The sequence below is a fragment of the Mus caroli genome, unplaced genomic scaffold (genome assembly GCF_978045245.1).
Source record: "Mus caroli unplaced genomic scaffold, Mus_caroli_1 scaffold_12, whole genome shotgun sequence".
NCBI classification, from domain to species: Eukaryota; Metazoa; Chordata; class Mammalia; order Rodentia; family Muridae; genus Mus; species Mus caroli.
In genome coordinates, this window is record NW_028227267.1 from 101,170,952 (window position 1) to 101,195,584 (window position 24,633).

General features: G+C 40.8%; 1 protein-coding gene across 1 annotated transcript in view; it reads right to left on the reverse strand.

The window, feature by feature from the left end:
• The window catches only part of Obi1 (ORC ubiquitin ligase 1), a 53,716-nt gene that overhangs the window by 19,936 nt on the left and 9,147 nt on the right, over nt 1–24,633 (reverse strand). The window contains exons 2-5 of the mRNA XM_021182114.3: nt 21,559–21,694; nt 19,218–19,309; nt 17,400–17,648; nt 14,630–14,718 (exon numbers count right to left, since the gene is read on the reverse strand). Of these exons, the coding sequence (XP_021037773.1) occupies nt 14,630–14,718; nt 17,400–17,648; nt 19,218–19,309; nt 21,559–21,694 (566 nt within the window). The remainder of the gene's footprint in view (nt 1–14,629; nt 14,719–17,399; nt 17,649–19,217; nt 19,310–21,558; nt 21,695–24,633) is intronic.

Sequence of the window (24,633 nt, forward strand, 5' to 3'; positions counted from 1 at the left end):
ACCATAGGTGTATGGGTTCATTTCTCGGCCTTCAAGTCTATGCCATTGATATAACTGCCTGTCACTGTCCCAATACCACGCAGTTTTTAATCACAATTGTTCTGCAGTACAGCTTGAGGTCAGGTCAGGGAGGTGATTCCACCCGAGGTTCTTTTATTGTTGAGGAGAGCTTTTGCTATCCTAGGTTCTTTTATTGTTGAAGATAGCTTTTGCTATCCTAGGTTTTTTGTTATTTGAGATGAGTTTACCAATTGCTCTTTCTAACTCTGTGCAGAATTGAGTTGGAATTTTGATGGGGATTGCATTGAATCTGTAGATTGCTTTTGGCAAGATGCCATTTTTACTACATTAATCCTGCCAATCCATGAGCATGGGAGATCTTTCCATCTTCTGAGATCCTCTTCAATTTCTTTCTTCAGAGACTTGAAGTTCTTATCATACAGATCTTTCACTTCCTTAGAGTCACACCAAGGTATTTTATATTAGTGACTATTTTGAAGGGTGTTGTTTCCCTAATTTCTTTCTCAACCTGTTTATCCTTTGTGTAGAGAAAGGCCACTGATTTGTTTGAGTTAATTTTATATCCAGCTAGTTTGCTGAAGTTGTTTATCAGGTTTAGGAGTTCTCTGGTGGAATTTTGGGGGTCACTTAATTATACTATCATATCATTTGCAAATAGTGATAATTTGACTTTTTCCTTTCCAATTTGTATCCCTTTGATCTCCTTTTGTTTCTGATTGCTCTGGCTAGGACTTCAAGTACTCTATTGAATAGGTAAGAAGAGAGTGGGCAGCCTTTTCTAATCCCTGATTTTAGTGGAATTGCTTCATGTTTCTCTCCATTTAGTTTGATGTTGGCTACTGGTTTGCCTTATATTGCTTTTACTATTTTTTAGTTATGGGCCTTGAATTCCTGATCTTTCCAAGACATTTAACATGAATGGGTGTTGAATTTTGTCAAATGCTTTTTCAGCAGCTAATAAAATGATCATGTGGTTTTTTTTTTCCTTTGCGTTTGTTTATGTAATGGATTACGTTTTTGGATTTCTGAATATTGAGCCATCCCTGCATCCCTGGGATGAAGCCTACTTGATAGTGGTGAATGATCATTTTGATGTGTTCTTGGATTCGGTTTGTGAGAATTTTATTGAGTATTTTTGCATTGATGTTCATAAAGGAAATTGGTCTGAAGTTCTCTTTCTTTGTTGGGTCTTTGTGTGGTTTAGGTATCCGAGTAATTGTGGCTTCACAGAATGAATTGTGTAGTGTTCCTTTTGTTTCTCTTTTGTGGTATAGTTTGGAGAGTACTGGTATTAGGTCTTATTTGAAGGTCTGATAGAACTCTGCACTAAAACCATCTGGTCCTGGGCTTTTTCTGGTTGGGAAACTTTTAATGACTGCTTGTATTTCTTTAGGGGTTATGGGACTGTTAAATAGATTATCTGATCCTGATTTAACTTTGGCACCTGGTATCTGTCTAGAAAATTATCCATTTCATTCAGATTTTTCAATTTGGTTGAGTATAGGCTTTTGTAGCAGGATCTGATGATTGTTTTGGATTTCCTCAGTTTCTGTTGTTATGTGTCCCTTTTCATTTCTGATTTTATTAATTTGGATACTGTCTATATGCCCTCTGGTTAGTCTGACTAAGGGTTTATTTCTCTAGTTGATTTTCTCAAAGAACAAGCTCCTGGTTTGGTTGATTCTCTGTATAGTTCTTTTTGTTTTTACTTGGTTGATTTCAGCCCTGAGTTTATAATTTGGTCAAGGCAGGAATAAAGAAAGAAATTAAAGACTTTTTAGAATCCAATGAAAATGAAGGCACAACATACCCATACTTATGGGACACAATGAAAGCAGTCCTAAGAGGAAAACACATAGTTCTGAGTGCCTCCAAAAAGAAACTAGAGAGAGCACACACTAGCACCTTGACAGCACATCTGAAAGCTCTAGAACAAAAAGAAGCCAATACACCCAAGAGGAATAGATGGCAGGAAATAATCATAGTTGTATTTTCTTAACTGAGTTTTCCTCTTTCCAGATGATCCTAGCTTGTGTCAAACAGCATGCTCACATACATGAGGAGGAGGCAAGTATAATTCAAAATCTTTTGTATGGCTTGTATTTTTAACAAAAATATAACACTTCAATGTCTCAAAATTTCAAGTGTTTCAAATTGTGCTGTATGAAAATGTACTAAATAATAGTTCTACCATTTCATGCCATATACATTTATGCTGATAGTAAGATATGTTTTGAAATATTAAAATATTGGAATTTAAAATATTAAATTCCATAAGGCAACAGTGAATTTTCCCAAGTGATTATTAAGATAGCCTGTCTACTCATTTTATGAACCACCATGCAGAACAAAGACTACCTAAATCAAAATACTTGATACATGACTCAGAAATTTACATTTAGGAACAACTACAATTACCCTAACAGAGACTGCCCTAGGCACTGAAGAGATGAGTCAGAGGCTCTGAGCACTTGCTGTTCTTCCACAGGACTGGAGTTTGGTTCACAACACTCACATCTGCTGGCTCATACCCACCTGTCCCTCTAGTCCCAGATGATCCTACTCTCTCTTCTGGCCTCTGAGGACATTGCATGCATGCGGTACACAGACGTTCATACAAGCAAAACATTCAAACCCATAAAATAATAATGTTATTTTGTCTATATGCATGTTGTATCTGCATGTACACCTGCATGCAAGAAGAGGGCATCTGACCCCATTACAGATGGTTGTGAGCCACCATGTGGTTGCTGAGAATTAAACTCAGGACCTCTGGAAGAGCAGACAGTGCTCGTATCCACTGAGCCATACAACTCTCCAGCCTAATAATGTTGATTTAAAAAGAAATGAATAATCTATTCTCTGAGTATATTTTATCACAGACTCGCCTGGGTATGCAGCAATACATGTAGGGTTTGTTTGTTTGTTTTTGAGATGGGTCTTCCTTATGTTGGTGAAACTGACCTAAACTCACGATCCCCCCCTCAGCCTCTCAAATGCTGGCGGTATAGGCACGGTGGCATAAGTATTTTCTTTATTGTATTTTTCTTCCCTTGTCTTCTGGGTACTCAATACTTCATTATACACAATCTACCCATTGGGAAATTCCCTGACTTTCACTTTGTTTGATCATAACATCAGTGAGTGGCCTACAATGTGAATCTGTCAGGAATCTGAGTCTAATGGAAATGGGAAGCCCAGGGAAACTTAGCTTGGGCTCCTGCCTTGTACATGTGCACAGTGGGGCCGGTGGGCTCCTGCCTTGTACCTGTGCACAGTGGGGCCAGTGGGCTCCTGCCTTGTACATGTGCACAGTGGGGCCAGTGGGCTCCTGCCTTGTACATGTGCACAGTGGGGCCAGTGGGCTCCTGCCTTGTACATGTGCACAGTGGGGCCAGTGGGCTCCTGCCTTGTACATGTGCAGAGGGGTCAGTGGGCTCCTGCCTTGTACCTGTGCAGAGGGGCCGGTGGGCTCCTGCCTTGTACATGTGCACAGTGGGGCCAGTGAGCTCCTGCCTTGTACATGTGCAACAGAGGGGCCAAAATCAAGGGCATTTCAGGTAAAAAGAAAGAGAAGACCAGAGCTGAAGAAACTCAACATTATATCTGGGGGTAGGGACGAAGACTCAGCTGTCTCAGTGTGATTCTTTTCTCGCCTGCCTCCTATGGGTTTGACTGTACATTTTCTATGTCTACTTCATCACTGGATATGTTTTGGCAGGATGCAGAAGAAATATTCTATCTATGCACTACAAAGAAAATGGATTCTATGCCTCCGCACACAACAGGCCAACTTCCTACTCAAAGCCCCATCCCCATTCCCAGTGGACAGCGGGTTGCTGAGACAAATTCCTAAAAATGCTTCCTCAAAATGTTTCTCTTTTTCAAATTAATCACTTAGGTGCATAGATTCATAGAGAACTGACAATAAGAAAGGACTGTCTATGGCAATCTTTACTATACCTCATTTCCATAGAAACGTGTGGTATAGTGAGGCAGACTGAGGGGAACAGGAAACGCATCCTCTAACCCCAGACACCAACTTCTCTTCCTTAGCACAGCACTCAGCAGTCAAAGAATCAAGCCAAAACCAAAGTCCATTTCGTCTATAGCTTACCAAGAACAACCGTGCAGTGTCTACCATCAGCACGCATGCTGACACTAAGAATAGCACCACATGTGTGCTGGATTTTTGTTGGCAGGGGACTTACTCCCCTTCCTTCTACTTTCCCAAAGTAAAGTTTCAAAAGCAAGGCAGAAGCGAGGCATGGTGGCCTTGCTCGTAACACCTACACAGACGCTAACAAGGGAGGATTCCAGGGTTTTGGCCCTCTGGGAGACCCTGTCTCAAAACAATAGCAAAGTAGAATCTTTCAGATAGAAAGTAGGGTTTACAAACAACAGCAGTAACATCATTATAAGGAAGTTTATTCAATTAGAGTTTATTCAATTAGCCATGCTCTTGTCCTTAAGGTTTCCACTGTAGGGACCTGACATTCTCAGTGGAAATGACCTGTGTATGGGGTGACATGTGTGAACACGAACAAGTCTCTAAAGAGGCCTGAGCCCACACAGGGTCACTTAGGGTCATAAGGAGAAACAACATACTGTGTTCTTTGTTTGTTTTGTTTTTCGAGACATGGTTTCTCTGTGTAGCCCTGGCTGTCCTGGAACTCACTTTGTAGACCAAGCTGTCCTCAAACTCAGAAATTCGCCTGCCTCTGCCTCCCCAGTGCTGGGATTAAAGGTGTGCGCCACCAGGCCGGGGCTCACATACTGTGTTCTTGATTGTTTGTTTCCTTCCTGTGTCATTGGTGATACACTTGGTGACTAGCACTCTGCTTGGAAGTTGTAACTAGTGAATCACCCTTTCCAAGCCCCACCCTCACCCCCCAGCAAGCACTACTCTCTCTATGCTACCAGGGAGATAAGTTTCAATATAATGTGAGGTAGATCTCATATTGGGGCGGGGAGGAATTTACTAAAAGACTGACATTGAAGTTTGCATGATAATGATGATCTAAATCAACCCTGGGAAAACTATTATTTTCTTCTTATCTTTTTACATTCCTAAAAGTATAAACAGGCACATCTCCATAGTCATCACACAGACTCACGAGTAGAAAGCGCTACAGCTGAGCATTAGTCCTTCTAAAACTCCCCAGATAGGGATCTGTATATGTATTTTTCACTTTAGCTAAATCCTTCCTTTCTCTATCCCTTCTCTGGGCATAAGGAAGAGTCAAAATAAAACAAAGAACTGTGATCCACCTGCTCTGCATTATTACTCAGATGAATCACTGAGGACTGACGTGTGCTCAGGGGACTGTGAGGAAGTCTACAAGGTAAGTAGAAGCCAGTGTCCCTACTCTTACATGTTCATTCATAATCTCTGACAGGCACCGGCTTAGTTAACAACAAGCATTGTAAGCACCTAAAATATCTTATCAATGCAATAAAGACAAGTTGACAGAAAACTGCAATAACTGTATATCACCAATTAGCTCTACATCCAGAGAAGGGCCCCTCAGGCACCCAGCCCAGGGGCTAGAGCACAAGTGGCTGTCACAATCTGGCCCCAGGGTATCATCAGGCTTCCCCTGACAGCCTACAAGTTCCCCTTCTGGGAAAACCAAAGGGCAGAACAGAATCAGTCACCAGATCAGGCTGGGGTCAAACACCAGGGATCACTGTGTTTGTCAGAGCAGTCTGGAGAAACAAAAGAAGCTGGACTAAGTCAAGAGAGCAGCGCAAGCCAGCCAGACCAGACTGCAGTGCTGCTAAGAAAGGAGAGGACACTGGCATGTGGGTCCCTTTAGGAAAAGCAGACTCATGAATTACGACTGAGCCACAGCTTCAAGCCAGGACAGAAAAAGATAATCCAGTTTATGTAGACTCAGAAGAAACCCAGGACTGGAGAAAAGCAATTTCTAATACATCTCCTGTGGTCCCCCCCCCCCCTTGAACTTCCAATTTCTGATATACCTTAGAGAAAAAAAGCTTCAGAAAATTTCCTGGTCTCCTCATTTGCAGAAAATGTCAATCTCTGCTGTCCTGCTCTCTCAAGCCTCTCACAAACGCTTAAGCACAAAAAGAAACTCAAAAGTCGTATAGATCTGGTTCGTTTTCTTTAAGTAGCAGTGCCTTTGGAAACATGTCTAAGTGCCCCTCAGCTGGCAGCGTGCGTCACCATCATAGTCATGTGCTGAACTACACAGCATGATTACTACAGAAATAACTATTAGAATATTCATAAGAATACTGCATTCCTTTGCCTAGAGAAGCTGTGGAGGTTCTCTTCTCAAAGAGTGACATTGGGCTAGATTTCAAATGGGGAGCCACCACCCACAACACAGCATCAACAAATGTTGTTGTTGATATTGATGATGACAATGATAAAAGCAACTCCTAGGCAAGACTAGGGAAGATGAAGTATGAGCCAAAGCATGGAAGTGAGCCCAGGGTGAAACCTCACATGACTCGAGCAGAAAACAATGAGGAGGCAAGACAAAACCAAGAACGTTTAAAGGTCAAGCTCTTAGGACTTCACAGACTGGAGTAAGACATTTGAGCTTCACTGTGGAGGTACCTGGGAGCCACCAAATGTCATCAAATATAAGAGCAAGCTGATCAGATTTATAGCCTAGGTTTTGGGTAACAATAAAGTAGAATCTCAAGGTTCATGAGACGCTCATGGGGAAAAAAGGCAAGTAGTGAAGTTAAACAAGAACTTATGTAGATCTAGGCTACTAGGAATGAGATGATAGCTTACAGACATAGTTTTATTCAAAAGAATATCTAAGTAGCCAGGTGTGGAATGTGGAGAAATAGTAAAAAACCCCAGCAACTCAATGAGTAATAAAGTCACTGAGAAGAACACACTCATAGAAACAGCCTCTCCTTCCTTCTTTGTTACGAGCTGTGATGATTTGACTGAGAAATCTCCCCCTCCCCCAATAGGTTCATATATTTGAAGGTTTTATTCCCAGCCGCTGTGGTGTTCTTGGAGGAGGGGTGTCATGGGGGCAGACTCAAAGATTTTAGAAGTTCAAACCAGCCCCAGTTTTCTTGGCCTCCTGTCTGTAGATAGGATGTGAGCTCTCAGTTACTGCTCCATGGCTATGCCTGACTGCTGCCATGCTCTTCTTCATGAGGCCAAGGACTAAACCCCAGACAATTCCCCAACTCAATGCTTTCTTTTATAACCTACCTTGGTCATGGTATCTCCTCACAGCCATAGAACAGTAACCAAGACACACATTACAGCAAGATATAGACTAGTTCCTTCAATCCTCTTAATAATATATTATCTATATAAATTGAGAATATCAGTGAGCTAACTGATGTGTCTAGGATCATCTCCTTGTTAATGTTTATATAACCAACACTTACCAGGTGCTTTCCAGGTGTGAGAGACTGAGAGATAGGCTGCAAGGGTCTTACTCCTGAATTCAGAGTTCAGAATCAAGCAGACAGACAACAAAGACATGAACAACTTAAGGACACAGGAAGTTTGGGGACTGAGAAGAGTATAGTGACCATACTGTAAGACTGGCTGAATATTAACTATGGACTCTGTGCTAAGTACACTTACGTTTAATTTGCTTAACCCCGTGTAACCTTTATGGTAGGTAAGTCCTACTGGCCCCATTTCACAGAGGCTGAAAACTAAAATGGAGAAAACCCCCAGAGGTTGTAAGAACAGTCAGTGTTCAGTCTTAAGGAGTCTAGTACTAGAGTCCATGTTCATACTTACCATACTCAAACACTTCCCTGTATGATTTTCTTATTCCAGCCTTTCCTTTGACCACTCCAGAAACAGTAAGGAAATGTGAAGCAATGAAGGCAGGGGCTGCTTTCAACAATACAATCAGAAAAGTGATTTGATGCTGGACAGAGGCAACTCCATAAACATCAGAAAGGAGCACTCTACACAGATGATGCCTGCTGTGCATGTCTTAAAAACAGGTCAGGAGAGTACAAAGCATGAGCTAGAGAGCAAGGAGAGGGAAGAGTCAGGTACAGAAGAGGCTATGAAGGCTCTGCATTTACTTTTTTGGAAAATACTGGGAAGTTTAAGGCAAGAGTTTAAGCAACTCGATTCTGAGTGTAGCAGAGAACACAGGGACAGAATAGTAGCACAGAAATCTGAAATCAGGCAGTCTGTCTTTGGAGTTAAGCCCTTAACCAACATGCTTTGTGCTTCAGCTTCCAAAACGTTATACAACTGTCTTCATATTCTAAACATCTGAGGTGACTCAACAGCCGAAGACAAGAGGAGCTGCCCCGCCAAAACTGATGACAGGTAACATCTCTGCCCATTGTGGTTTGACTGTGACTGTCCCATGAGTTCACACTTCAGTGAGTACTAGTAGAAGGTCAAAGAGCATCTGGCTGGAAGACGGTACTAGGCTAGGGCTCTGAAGGTTACATCTGTCACTGGTTCTCGTCTGGTCTAGCTGTTTCCTGGGCCATGCCACCTGAACAGTGGCTGCTTCAAGGTTTTGATGCCACAGTCAAGTTTCTCCCATGTCTTCCAGATTTGAATGGATCAAAGTTTTCTGAAAAGGTAAGCTAAAAAAATAAGCCTTTCTTCTTTTAATAATTTCTGTTGGTTACTGTGAGCACAGCATATGGAAAGAAGCCAGATCATTTAGTTCTTAGCCTTTGGAATGGTTTGTGGGGAAATGAAGAACAGTTTGGAGGGAGATGTGGATTAAGGAGTCTTCAAAGTCTCTAAGTAGAGCTTAATGGGTGACTCCAAGGGAATTCTAAAGACCAGAATGTTGATAGAAATACTGATAGTAAAGACTGCATATGAAGCCTCAGATGGGAACAAAGATTAGATGCAATTAAACCAGGGGCCACTCATATAATGTTCTGACAAAGAATTTGTCTACATTTTGTCTATGTACTGAAACTTAGTGAAACTTACTAGTCTAATTTATTTGTCAGAGAAAGTTTCTAAATAGCACAGCATTCGAGCTATGAAATGGCTGCTGCATATGCTGGAGGGATGGCTCAGTGGTTAAGAGCATGTGTTGCTGTACTGGAGTTCGGTTCTTAACATCTATACTGGGCATCTCACAACTGCCTCTAACTACTTCCAGGGATCTAATTCCCTCTTCTGGACTCTGTGAGCACTTGCACTTACAAGTACAGATACACACACACACATACACACACACACACACGTTTTATAAAAAAGAAATTGCTATTCTCACTACTTTTGGCCAGGTTTATAGTGAGAACCAAGAGTAAAGAATGAAGGGTTTTAAAACCATGCTGTTTGGTAAAGATACAAGATCTGAATTAATGCTGTAGACAGGTATTGAGATTAGAGGCACACTTTGCACTGGGACAATAGGACAGATAATTAAAGGTATTATCCTTCCTTTTGAAAGTCCCAGGGTGTAAAACTGGAAAAACATTCAGAATTCATTTAAAACCAGCAAGCCGAAGGGCCTTCTTGTAGATTAAGGCCACCTAGTGAAATACTTTTCTAGATTTAACCATGCGGGCAGAGAATGCTGCACATGCAAAGGGCCACCCTACTTCTTGAGTTGGCAATAGCTTGGTGTTGTTCATATGGCGCTGTTTTACAGCCATATAGAATACAAGAGTTACAGAGCTGAAGGTTTGTACCCAGATTTCATAAAAACCATACTCGAGGCATGGTAATATATATGGCTGGATTTTGTACAGGAAACTCTTGAGTATGCTGTGAGCCAAGCTTTAAGATGAAGTCCAAGTTGCAATGGAGACCCCAGGATTTTAAAACTGGTGAAATGGGTATGAGAAAGCGTTAGTGAGGACAGGTCATAAGTGGCAGGGCCATAGCCCAGTGGGGTTCTGATGATAACACCATATATCTTGGTGCCAAGCATGGAGCTAGTGGGTCAAATGTTTGTACTGTTGGTCTAATCTTTCTTTGGTATTCTACAGTTCCTTCCATTTGGAAAGGAATGTTTATTTCATTTCATGTTGGAGTATGGAACTTTCATTTTGATTTTACAAGAGCTCACAACTAAGAGATCTTGTTTCAGAGCTCTGAATCTTAAGAGCTGAGACTGTTTAGTCTGCAGGGATTTGCATTGAGCTCGAGCTACTCTGTTCCCACTGACAGGGAAACAGCCTCTCAGACTCTGACTGATGGGCTAAAACCTCCAAAACTGTAAAGCAAAAGAAATCTTTTTACCCTTAAATTGTTTTGCCATGTATTTTTGGTCACAGTGATGGAAAGGTAACTAACATAAGTTCTTGGAGGTATGGGCAGAGAAGATACAAATAAGGGAAGTACCTGTGTGATAAACTAAGGAACTTTCAAATGTGTCATAAGTAGAAATGTCACATTTCTTTGAGTTCAATGGTCACTAAGGAGTTCCCAATTCCAGCAAGTACAAATGTAACCACACTTGCTATAGGACACAGCTTAGTAATAGTATTTGGAGTCCAGGACATTTAGAAATATGAAAACTTCGGTATTGAATTCTTCCCCTTTGGCAAGTTCCCATTCTATACCACTACGTCTGGGTGAGATCCTCTTGATATTTCTCATATACTCAGACTAAGACCAAGTCTTTCAGCTGGGCAGTGCTGCTGTACCTCTTTATCCTCAGCACCTTGGAGGTAGATCTAAGTTCAAAGCCAGGGTGATCTACAGAGTGAGTTTGAGGACAGCTACAGCTAACACAGAGAAACCTTGTCTCGAAAAACAAAACAAAAAATAAGACAAAATTTCCAAACAACAACAACCCAACTCTCTGAACTTGGAGAAGCAAATGTAGTGAAGTTTTGCTTGCCAGGAAGTATGGCTTTGAAGATTATAATGTAGTGGTATAAAATTATATAAATGATTTTGAGAAGGAAGCCTTCATTTTTGAGCACTAACATGATATATGCCTACAACTGGAGAAAGGGATGGGTGCCTTGGTAGTATTTGGTGAAGGGGCCACTGGAGGCCTTTCATGAATGGTATTAGTGCCTGCAAAGACAAAAAAGCTCAGGGACGTTCTTTGTCCTCTTTTCCCATAAGAAACAAATGTTTATGATTTATAAACCATTCACTATATGGATAGTTTATTATAGTAGCACAAAAGTCCAAGGTACATTTTCTTAATGTACCTTGATATCATAACCATGGTATTTACAGTCTCAGGGGCTATGTGTTTTTTTCATTTACTCAACCAACATGTATTAGAACCAGGACATCAAGTTCTATAAAATGTATAGACAGTTTTGAAGAGAAAAACTGTAGTTTTAGTTCAAACAGAAGAATGACATGACACAATTATAATTAGTTGATATGAGCCAAGAAGGAAAACACAAGACCTGTAATACAAATTCCATCAGAAGAGCCTAGGCTATGTCAGAGTTTGGCATGGCATGCATTTTATATAGCTTAAAGCCTTTCTGGTGTTGAGTTTTTTCAGATGTTAGACTTTGAAACTCAAAGACATGTCACTACCCATTAAGCTCTGGAAATGTCTTTAGCTGGCCTAGTCCTAGTGTAACAAGCTCAGAAGGAAAACAAGCACTAAAGAGGAAAACCAAAAAGGACTGCATTTTCTAAGCACTCCTTAAGATACAATAAATTCCTGACAAAAGCTCAAGCAGAAGATACTGAAGCCTTAAAAAATGTGCTTCCTAGAGCATCCAGATGTTCAACAGTCCTTTTCACTGCAGCTCAGGGTGGAGAAAGGCATACTTTAGATACTATTACATAGTTAGAGAAGGTTAGACAGAGGTCCAGAGGTACAACAGAAAGACAGAGCAAGACACATAAATGATAACTTACACTTCCATTATAAAAGTAAAACTACACCAGGTGCACACCTTTAATCTCAGCACTTGGGAGGCAGAGGCAGGTGGATTTCTGAGTTCAAGGCCAGCCTGGTCTACAGAGTGAGTTCCAGGACAGCCAGGGCTTCACAGAGAAACCCTGTCTCGAAAACAAAAACAAAAGAAAAGATAAAACTATGTCACTTGAAACCAATATAAATGGTCCAGTTCCCCTTGTTTTCAACAGGGGGATGCAGCCAGAGACTATTATGTGAAGCCCTCTACCTCAGTGCACTTATATCTGGAAACAAGGTATTCAAGGGGTAATTAAAGTTAAATTAGCTCACAATGCTGAGACCTGACCCTACACAATCCTGAATTGTGACTTTAGAAGAAGAGAGATAAAAACCCTTTCACTCTTCTCCCTTTACTCTTTGAAGGTATAATAAGAACATTGCTGTTGGAAGTCAGAAATGAACATGCCAAGCCTTGTTCTCAGCCTTCAGCACTTGTGAAAAAAATAAACCTATTATTTAAGATTTAAGTCAAACTGTAAATCTATTTTGTTATGGAAGCCTGAGATGACTAAAACATCTTCTAATTCTTTTTTATTTTAGTGTCTAACTTTAAAGTGCAGTCTTAACAGCCTGCTCAGCTGTGGGCTATAACAGAGAACACCAGCTTGTGTACAGAGTAAGAAGTATTCCTTTACACTTAACCAACTAAATAGGAAAGAAATAATTGGTCAAGGTACTTCCTATGCAGGGAAGGAAATTAATGGCTGATTTCTGTATGTCTACATTTACCTTTAAATTCTTAAAATTTCGTTATTTGTTTTTACACAAACAGAAGTACTCTGCAGTGAACCAGATTTGGGTATTTTCTGTCATCCCCTTCTCTCTGAATTACACCAGGATTTACTGGTGCAGAGTAAACAAAGGTATAAATCAAATGCAATACATTTAATACCTCAATGCTTTGCAAATTGATCTGGAATAGGGGTCAGCTCAAATCCTTGTTCAAGTGAAAACGTCTGCTTCCCATGAAGAGGAGAAGGAACACAAGTTAAAGCTGTGAGTGCTGCAGTAACACAGGACTCGGATGTGTGGCTGCTTGTTGGAAAGTACATGGGAGGCCAGAGTTCCTCAGGTGAGAGCCTCCAGTTATTTATTTGGTAGAAGTCATGGATATTTAAAAGCAGACATCTTTGTGGCTGGCACGGATTTTGAAATCTGGTGGGCAACTTTTCAAGAAATAAAAGCTACAAACCAAATAGCTTTCATTGCATTCAGGGCTGTGGGAAGGGCTAATGGATAAGCAGTACTGTGCCTGAGGGCGAGCTGCCAGTGACAAGGATTCAAGCCCACATCAAAACAACAATTTCTCAGTTTATTTCACTAATTTGTCAAAGTAGGACATTATCTGGCAGGAAGAAAAATAAAACAGGGGTGGAGAGATGGGGGAAGAGAACACTTAAGGGTAGAAGTTATACCTTCTTTTTAACCCCTGGTTTGTAATCTCCCCGTGTGTCAGTAGGATTTACCTTTATCATTTCCTAAACCATACAACTTTCACCATGGGCTGCTCTTTTCTGGTAGACTCAACTTCCCTCATTTACTTCATCCTGTTTTTGTCTTCTTCCAATAGAAAAATGACGTCTACTGCCAGCAATGAAAAAATGATAATATTCTGGTGCACAGCCTTCAGAGAGACTGCACACCATGTAGCCATACTGTCTTCTCATTTGCCTGTTTCCTCTGGATGGTGGAGTAGGGTTGAGGACTCCAAAGATATTCTCTTTTTTATGTCATCACCCCTTAACTTCTTACAACTTTGTATCTTCTAACACAGAGTAAAGACTCTACCATCATAAAAGAAGAATTAATTCACTGTAGTTTCAAATAATCAGCTCAGGACTTGGTGACAACGCCTCATTTTATTTCGGGCAAGGCTTTTCCTGTAGTTGCTTAGTGCTCAGTCTGGGGCAGCACCCTGAGTTCAAACGCTGCTTGTTCCACTTACTTACTCCTGGGCAGACTAGGATAAGAGAGCCTATCTCTCTGTGCCTCCATCCTCTCACTTCTCAGGAGTAACCTGTTATATCCATCCTACTGTACCAGGCAGAGAGCACATCACATGACCAAGATGATGTCATAAAACAGCCCAGGGGCAGTTTTATCTCATTAGTACTATTAAATAGTTATATGGAAAACCAAGTGAGGGCTCATTTGTCTTAGGTAACATAAAACCGTATTTTTATACATCAAAGGCAGAAAAAGTAAGGAATGAGATCCTTTCTTGTAGCTTCCGCCAGCCTTGAGTGGCTGGCTTTGACCTTGCTGCCACTGAGAAGGAGACCAACTGGGGTGGAGCCTTCCGACCTAGATGGCTCTATTGTTCTGTCACCAGCTGCTGCTCTTCTCCAAGATACTGCTACCTGCTGAGAGGCCCTTGAGATATTCCCAGAGACAGCATCCCGCAGATCACCTACAGGCTGGCAAGAGGCACCAAGAATGGATTGGCAGGGATGGGCCTCCCCCATCTTTATAAGCACAGACTCTTAGTTTATCTTGGGGGCCTTGAACAGAAACGTGTCTTGGCCTCCATTATTTCTCTTGTCGTTCTCTCCCATATAGCACCTGCCTCCCACTCAGGAACCCAGTTGGTGTGGCCGCAGGCAGCTATACTTTTTTCTAAATCAGCTTCAGCTGAATCTAAGACTTGGCACTTGATGTTCAGACACATTCGTCTTTTCTAACTAAAGGGTCAAAGGGGAAACACGGCCATCGGAGCTGCAATGACCTCGCTCTGTGTGTGAGATACATACTTTTGAGGAGATCTGTTGTCCACTTCAGCCTTCAGCCGTAAATTCTCCCTCAGCAGGCCACCGTTTTCCAACTTCAATTTTTTATTTGCCTGAAAAAAAAGAATTAAAAGAATTAAGCCCAAGCTAACACAAAAGTACCGTGTAAACATTACAATATGACACTCAGGATCACAGATAGCCTGAAATAGGTAATGATCTCAGTTTTTAGAATTTTCTTAAAAGCTTCTTTATTCAAATTCTATTACTGTATTGGTGTATTACTAACAAAAATTAAACTCTCTATATTAGTCTCTAAACTGACTTGCCCACCAAGAAAAATGGCTAGAACATTATGTTTAGGCTTAAGGAGTTGTAGAATTACTATTAGGAAAAAAAGAAAGGGTAACTTAAGAAGTTTTGCAAGTATATGCATTAATATCCACTATATCCAGTGCTTTTGATTAACTTCCATAATGTAGTAGTTACTTACCTCCATACAACTGTGCCTCCACAGTCACAATAAGAGCGGTATGAGCAGTACCCATCTGCAGCCTATACCCTTACTCAACCTTACCCAGGTGACTTTGGGCTGGTTTACTTAGACTCATCTGGGTTCATTGTGGGCTCTGAGCACTTGCTCACCTTCACAGATACGCACTAACCAGGATGGTGGAGGGTTAATTCTTTAATGACTGATAGACACCATTACTGCCCCCTGAAGATATAAGGAAAGCCATTTACTTCCTTGTATATACAAACAATGAATTAAGCTTTCAAGCATAGCACCATAAAGGGAGGCACTTAGTGAATATTTTTCCATGATAACAACAAGCTTAAATTAGAACTCACTTGCGTTCCTTCCCTGCCCCCATCTCCTAAAACAGGTATCACTGTCAGTCTGTCCTGCACTTTTTTAATATTTCTCATTATAGGCTGGGTAGCTTCTAACTATTAAAAGCAAACAACAGTTACAAACGATGGAGTTTTGCCTACTGACAGTGCCTGGGAATATCAAAGGCTTTAGTTCTCGTGCATTCCCAGCTCTGACTGGTAATGATGTCTCGTGGTTCTCAACTTGCCGGAATCCAGGAAGCATAAGATGTCTATTTGCTCGTACCAAGTTGTAGTTTGCTGAATTGTTTGTGTTCTTGCAAGTGACTGATTGTAATTATTTGTACTTCTAGCTGACCTTTATCTCTGTAGACTGTGCTTTTTTATTCACTTGTAGTCTATTATCTAATCCATCCCATGTTATTCTGATGCCTTAGAATGGCTACAACTATTGGATTTAAAAATGACTGTATTTTATATAATCTTTTCATCTATTCTACATAGTAACATAAGGCCAGAGCAGATTTGCATACAGCTTCATACTCTAAGAAGTATCTCTGCCAAAAATGTGGCATCTACAGGAGGCCACTCACAACTTGCTGATGGTCAAGGAAAGGCATGGAAGCCACAGGGGAAACTATCCGGTGATAATAGCATAACTTCTCTGAGTCCCTCTAGTTTGTAGTACCTTTTAACAAAGGTAACAGGTTTACACTAAGGCTGTCTGCCAATACACGAATGAACCACACTCTCCCCTCATACAGATGCAGTGAATATGTACGCAGTTCCTTTCTTCTGGAAGCAGTTTCCCTCTTACTTTCATATGGCCTTTTATGAACCAGCAGCATTTGTTTTGCATATGGAAAGAGTGGTACACTGAGTTGAAGATCTTTCTTTCCTACTTAACCTCACTGCAGATATGAGAGTAATACTCAGTGGTTCTTCTGTAAAATATCATACGGAGTCCATTAGCGATTTCATAGCTCAGGATGCAGTAATTCAGAACAAGAATAGCATTTTAAGGCAATACAGATAGGTTAAGAGGGCAGCTGTAGAAATGAGTGCCATAAAACTATATGCACTTAGCACCACCGTACTGCAGGCAGATGATCCCGAAGTCAAGCTAAGGCTGCAATTGCTCTAGCACTAAGAGCATGCAGCTCTCTCCTGGCAGGATGGAAAACAATCCCAAAAGTTTGCTTGTCCCCCAACAACTCTTCTCTTTATCTTGTAGGATGGGTAGACAAAGAGGAAAACGAGTCAGCCTCATCTAGCCCTTACTCTTCTGCATAAGTGGTCTAAAGTGGTACCCACAGCTTTCTCAGAAGCAGTCTGTAAACTTTTAATATGTAGTCACTCAGCTTTCAAAGAAGACAATAGTAGTGCTAGAAATTATCTTGATTCAAACCTTTTGTTCAGCTAGGTACAGTGGGCCACACCAGTATTACTAACACTGAGGCAGGAGAGTGGTTATTTTTAGGCCAGCTTGGGCTATATAGCGAGGTCCAGACAAGCCTCAGCTATATAGCAAGATCTTGCCTCAAAACTCAAGCAAATCCATGTTTCTTTGCTAAATAGTGAAATGGATTGTTTGTTGATGCACATAAAGCAGCCACTGCTGTGAGCTTAAAAAACTTAAGGCAGACCACAAAGAAGGGGGACCAGCCATATCTTTTAAGCAGACGCAGCTCTTTTAGAAGCACTTTCGGAGGGAGGCACTACTGTACCTCCAGTTATAGTCACAAATGCAACCACCTGATACTTCTTGGCAGCTAATGGCAGCTAATGAGAACAGCTTCCTATTGCGTATAAATACTCATCCAGGGTTTAGTTCTGCTCTCACAAATTAGCTAATGGTGAGCCAAGGTATATGGCTATTTATACTTGTGAAAGTACTTAAAATATTGTAGAACTTTAAAAATAGCCATAATAGAGTCTCCTTCCCCAGACTACAACTTACCTCTTTTAACTTATCCACATCATCTTTTACTTTTTCATATATTTCATTAGCTGTTCTCAGCTTTTTCTTCCACTCTACTACTGATTCTGGGTCAATTTTACTTGGATTATCGGCCAGTGGATGTTTGTCTTCGTTTTGACTGCCCTGCATCAACGCTAAAGGGTCCAGAATGGTCTTGATCTGTGACTCCAAGCTGAGATTTTTACTTTTAAGTTCTTCTACCTCCTTCTGCAAACAATCTATTTCATCCTGAAAAAGTACAGAAGTCAATAATCAGATATAGACTAATGGCTTATATATGCTAAGCCAGAGTCAATTTGTTCTTGCATATTACACTCAGATTTTTTTTTAAATACAGGGATGCTTTATATATAGTAACAGTTTTGTAAAGAAAAAGTCAACTTAGATTCTTAAAATGTATTTTGACCCTCATAAAAATTGGTACAACACTAATCTAGAATGCTTACATTTTAATTCACAGACAGCTCTGGCTTTAAAAAAATGTCACAACCCTTTGATTTTCTTTAAGGTATCATCAAGAAACTAAGAAAAAAAACCATGAATTTCAATAAAAAAGTAGATTGAGTCCATTCAGAAGGAACATTTGAAGCATGTTAATGGCTTTATAGAAAGAAACTTAAAAAGTGTTAGTCAAAATAGTCAATCAGAATGTTGTTTGATATTTTTATTTTTCTCCTGTATCTGAAGTAGAAATAAAATCCTTCCACTTTTCATCCCAGATTAATGCCAACTGTGGGTCTTCAGCCATTAGTCATCTATTGCAAATATCTGCTTTTGTACTCTGGAACTGCTAATCTTAATGGGACTGCAAACATTTGGAATGGATTCTCTTGTGTAACACCATTTGTTCATCTATAATGAACACACTAGCTTAAGTCTGAGACTTAAGAATTACATCAGAAGGTAAAGTCCAAGTATCTCCAAACGTCAGGGCCTGTCTGAATGTCTGTCCCTATCTCCTGATGAAATGCAGCTGCCACCGGAACAACACTAAACGGTGGAAATAAAACTAGAAACCAGCGTTCTCCGTAGTCTTGCCTGTCCTCCAACTCAGTATGTAGACCAGGCAGACCTACAGTTCAGACCCGGCAGCCTCTTCCTCCCAAGCGCTGGAATGAAAGGTACGTGCCACCACTGCCAGCATGATAAGTTGTGATCTTTAAATTGATACAGTGATGAATAAACAAACATGCATTTATAGATCCACAAACATGGGGAACACAAGTAGGAAAGAACATTTATTCCATCACTTATGCTCCAGTATATTAAAAAAAATTGTCTGAGGCAACTGAAGTAGCTCACAGGAAGCTGTAACTCCAGTTCTAAGGGATACAATACCCTCTCCTGGCCTCAGGCACCTGGTACTCAAGTGGTGCGCAGGCATTCATGATGTAAACAAAACTCACACATAAAATAAAAATCATAAATTAAAAAATAATTTTAAAGAAGGAAAAGAATAAAGAAAAAAATTCCATTCATTCCTTTTCTCTGAAATCCTAGTCACCCGGTCTTTACTTAATTAAAACCATTTCTCTATTTAAAAGAGAAAAGGGAGACTTTATCAAGTATGCATCGACTGGCACTAAAGGTTTCAGACTGGGCATGGTGGTGAATGTGTGTAGTCTCTGCACTGGGGAAACAGAGGCAGAAGTGTCACAAGGCTCTGGGGAAACAAACAATCCCAACCCTCCCAAGAGAAGACCCGAGGGGACCCTAGGGTTTGGCTCTAAGATGCATGGACTTGGACGAGGCTTCCCTTCAGCTCACTGATGACATCACTTTCAAGCGCGCACTTACCTCATACTCTCTGTGCAGTAGCTCCAGTCTGGTTTTCCGCAGGTGCTTCCTGACGGTATGGCTCAGCATGGGCTCACTCTCACTCGTTCCTCCTGGAGGGGAAAACTCTCAGTGTTGCTTTGTTTGGGCACAGTGAAAATGAGCCTTTTTCTTTTTTCATATTGTGTTATATAGCTTCCCAGATAACTCCAGAAATAAAATGTAGATGGTCAGATTGGAGACTCTGGTTCAGTTAGATAATGTGGAGCTAATTAAAGTTTAAAAAAGAAAATTAGTGCTGAATTAGGAGAGGTGAGAAGAGTTTCAAAGAGGACCTCGAAATAACACCTTCAGAGAGACTCTGGGGGTTTTGTTTTTACTTCAGAGGCTACACTTTCATTTTTCTTCAGTACACATTAAACGGAGTAATGCAAGTAGCCATAGGTGAACAGTATCTTTCTGAAAACTTAGGAAGCAGTTGCAGTGATCTAAAATGAGGGGAAACTGCCTTAAATACTGTTTGTGATAGAAAGAGAAGAAAGATACATGACCAAGAACAAATGACAAGGACTGTGGGATCATTTAGGCCTTTCTCTTCCTTAACCCTGAGGAGACAGTATCAACTAACAGCATAAGAATTATCTTCAGCAAAGTATCATGTTGTGTTTACTTACCTATACGTCCTAGCATAGCAAAGTCAATGGAAGAAAAGGCTACATAGGATTAAGGTATCAATTTTGAATACAGCAAACCTAAAAACAATTTTTAAATAATAAAGCCAATCACTACATTTACATTTAAACAACACACACACACACACACACACACACACACACACTTACACACACACACACACACACACGCCAGGATATTGAAACAAGTCTGAGTACTGGCGACACAACTCTCACTGATTCTGATGAGCAACTACAATAGACTGACTCTCAGCAGTAGCTGTACACCCCGTCTTATGAGAGATACATCCAACATGGATTACTTCAGAGAGCTCTGAACTAACCCTGCGGTTACTGCCTTTGTAGTTAGTAGGATTATAGAAAAAAAAAAAAGTAAGATATTCTTTCTCAGGGAAGACTTTCCAAGTGCAAGGATGATGAGCTACATCAGAGATGGCTACTGCAGAAAGTTCATTAATGTTATTTAGATAGGAATGAAGTAGGAAGAGATGTGGTGAAACGCTAAACAACCAAACAACACTGAATTACTTTCATTATCAATTTTACACAGAGAGCTGACTCTGTAAGTGGACCTAACTGTGAGAGTTTAACCCCAGTGGCAGCAACATGGCAGAGGATGAGCCTTAGCCAGAAGTCACCCCTGTGCCCTGACCAAAGCTTTGGGGCCAACTTTGATCCCAAGTCCCACTCAGTCCTTTCCTCTTGGCCATGTAGCGTTCTTTCCATTTTCATCACAAACAGTAATTAAGACAATTTCGCCTCATTTTAGACCACTATAACTACTTCTTAAACTTTCTGGAACATGGGCTGGAGAGATGGCTCAGCCATTAAAGGCTAGGCTCAGAACCAAAAATATAAGTTTCCTGAAAGATGTTGTCTACCTATGGCTAATTAGACTCACTTTTTTTTTTCCCATAGCACATTTTTGTTTGCCTTTAATGAAACTCTATTGAACACACTCTGACATTTCCTATCTAATTCTTATCCCACAGGTATTCATTCATCACTCTATTAACATGCACATCAGTAATGGTAATTAGACTCACTTTTAATGTTTACTGAAGAATAACAAAAGTGTAGATTCTGAAGAAAAAAACAAAAACAAAAACAGAACCCCCAGAGTCTCTCTGAAGGTGTTATTTCTAGTTCCTGTTTCAAACTCCTCTCACCTCTCCTAATATGGCACTAATTTTCTTTTTTAAACCTTAATTAGCTTCACGTTATCCTTAACTGGATCAGTCTCCAATCTAGCTAAATCTTGTCTCTCCTCTACAGTACAGGCCACACACAACCCAAGCAGCATTCCTAGAGTATACTTTGGGGCACACCACCCCCACACTCAAAAGGCCACCCACTTCATCAAGTGGCTCTCAGAGTCCCTCGCCTTCTTTCCTACACCCCTGACCTTCTACTTTCCTTGCCCCTCCTCAGCTCCTGCGACTTTAAACCATTAATATTTCTGTTCTTGGGCAGGCTCGACTGTAAGCTACATGTGACCTGAGGGTTATTTCAGGATCCTTCACAATCTACTGTACTAGATACACTAGATATAATCACTATTAAATCCAATATATTGATCTGTAAAAATGAGAACTTTATATCAGTCTTCTCCCAAATATTTATAAGCTATTTTAAATCTATTCTTATGCACATATAAAATAGTCCCATACCAATAATCTCTTTGCAAGGGTTTTCAGGAGTGATCGGGACTCTGCAGGCTGGACACTGGCTGTTATTCTTCAACCACAAGTCGATGCAAATGGAACAAAACACATGGTTGTTGGTGCATACGACAGGCTGACGTACCTTTGAAAAGAAGAAACCACTTTTAGTACATGACAACCCCAATAACGAGATTCCCAATATGATTGTGAATAGCATAACTGCTCCTCTCAAGCATAGCTGTGTGTGGGGTGAAAAGAGAACGCTTAGGATTGAAAATGATGCTTCTCTGGACTACACTATTTCTCGTATGTCAACGATGCTAGCAGACAGAGCTGGTCAGGGAGAATGCATCTTTGACCTGATGGGCTTAGTATGTATTTAACATTCATAATCAAAAGACAAATTGCTTTCTATTCACGAGTCTGGGACAATTTTATCAGGCTATTTCTACTAGGATTTAGGATGACAGAATCATTATTGATCCAGTCTGATGTGGAATTCTTCAGTACATCCCGCTACACCACAAAACATCAACAGCCATTGTGTAATAGGCATTACACAAGAACTGCTCTGATTTCAGTGTGGTTTGTCATTACTTAATTCCCAATATAACAGAACTGGGGTAATAGGACCTTTAAGAGAGGTGATTATGTTTTGGGCGAAGCAGGTAACAAGTCTTGGTAAGAACTTCGTAGTTTCCACATGAGCTGGTTGATATAAAAGACCAAATCTGGCCCTCTCCCTAGTTTCCTGTTCCGAGCTTACCATATAACTTTTTCTTTTTCTTTTTTTCCCTTCCTTTTCTCTCTTCTCTTGACATGACTAAAAATTCAGGTCTACTGTCTTCATGGATATTCTAATTTTATCTTCTGTTCATAAAATTTCTCAAGAGCATCAGAATTCCAAATACCAGGAAGACAGTACCATATATATTCTCTAGTCCCTTCTTCCAGGATTTCCTTGGAGAGCAGTGGTGTGTGTGTGTGTGTGTGTGTGTGTGTGTGTGTGTGTAGCTGTGAAGAAGAATGGCTCCCATAGGCTCATATATTTTAATGCTTAGTCACCAGGGAATGGAACTGTTTGAAAGGATTTGAAGGTATGGCTTTGTTGGAAGAGGTATATAACTGGGCTTTGAGCTTTCAAAAGCCCAAGCCAGGCCCAGTCTGTCTCCGTCACTCTGCCTATGGATCACGGTGTAGTTCTCAATTACTTCTCCAGAACCATGCCTGCTATGCATTTCTGGAAGTCAATATTGAATCCATAAAACCATACCCATTATATAAGGGGCATTAAGATACTTCACTTCATAAGAAACTATGTAAATACAACCAGTGAAATAATTAAAAGCAGTAAGAATTTTCTATGCATTTGGTTATACGCTAAAGGTTAAAGAGATCCCCAATCGAGAGGATGGTTTCAATCAAACACACACTGGTTGGCATATTATTTACTAAAACGTCAATGACAGAAGAAACAGGTTTTATATGTGGTGAAAGTGCAAGTCATGTTTTGGTCATGTGATATTTCTTACATCATTGAAGTGGGTAAGCCTGGCATTAGGAGGATTTGAGTGTCACTGGCATAAAAGACAACAACATCTAAAACCACAGGACTGGAACAGATTCCCAGGCCAGGCGAAACGGTTAGGTGAAAAGGGCTCTTAGCGAGTACAAGAGAAGCACCTAGAAAAGGAAGCTGAGAACGGGGCCTGTGCTATCTGGAGGGAGGACGGGCAGCTGTCAGAGAAATCAAACCAAAGTTTCTCAGTAGCAGGCAGCACCCAAGGCAGATGCTGGTGATACTGTTGAGGCCAGGGATACATTGTTAGAGTTTGGATCCTGTATATTCCCCAGAGGTCCATATGGTGAAGGCTTTATCCTCAGCCTGTGACTCTGGGAAAATAGCAGAACTCTAAGAAGTCACTTGTGGTGTGTGGCCTTGATGGTTACTGGACCCACCTTTCTGCTCCTACTCCTTGCCTCCTAGCCAAAGAGCAGGTTCCTTTACCATGAACTCCTCTTTTGATGTTCTCTGTTTCCCATAAAAAATGAACTAAAATAAATAGTTACTGCTAATAACTATTCACAGTGCAGGAAAGGTTACATCTTTGCTAACTGCACACTTTTCTTCTTTTAATGCTCACTTTTCTGCTTTGTGTCTTGCTTAGAAAATTGGTCATTTCCATTTTCCCCATTGGACTTAGTCTTTGTATCTAATTACAGCACCTGGTACATTGCTTTGAAAGACTGCAGGATTAATAGAAGGTCAGTTTTGGTATAGTAAATTAAAGAGTGAGATAATGCTGCCAAACCTGTCTTCTCAAGCAACAGATCTCTGGTCAAATAGTAAGGAAAACTGTTTAGCTCAGTGTACCTAAATGATACAGAACAACAACTGCAGGCCGACCACTTCCTCTGGCTGCTTAGAGCCATCAACAAAGCTCAACGCAGAATCACTTGCACTGTTGGGAACTGCTATTATTGTCTATGTGTTGGGGTTTTAGAAGCTAACTCACCCATTCCCCTGGACAGGCTGCTTATCAGGCGGTACTTTGCAGAGGGCAGTATAATGTTAGCTTTGAGACCCTCCAAATAAGATGGTGTGTTAAGAAGAAAAACCAAGCTGGGCGTGGTGGTGCACGCCTTTAATCCCAGCACTTGGGAGGCAGAGGCAGGTGGATTTCTGAGTTCGAGTCCAGCCTGGTCTACAGAGTGAGTTCCAGGACAGCCAGGGCTACACAGAGAAACCCTGTCTCGAAAAAACAAAAAAAAAAAAAAAAGAAAAGAAAAGAAAAGAAAAGCAGAAGAAGAAGAAGAAGAAGAAGAAGAAGAAGAAGCAGAAGCAGCAGCAGCAGCAGAAGAAGAAGAAGAAAAACCAGTGCAAGAAAACACTATTGAGATGCAAAAAAAGAGCTTCGGAAATGTACAAACTGGCACAGAACGCTAAGAAAAAGATGGGTAATGCGTGGAAAATGCAGCTTCACCCATGGGGAGCCCCAGAGGCAAGGGAATGCCAGCTACGAGGGTACAGAAAGCTAAGCTTGGCTGGCAGAGCCACTTAGCTTCATAGCCCCCCAGCTG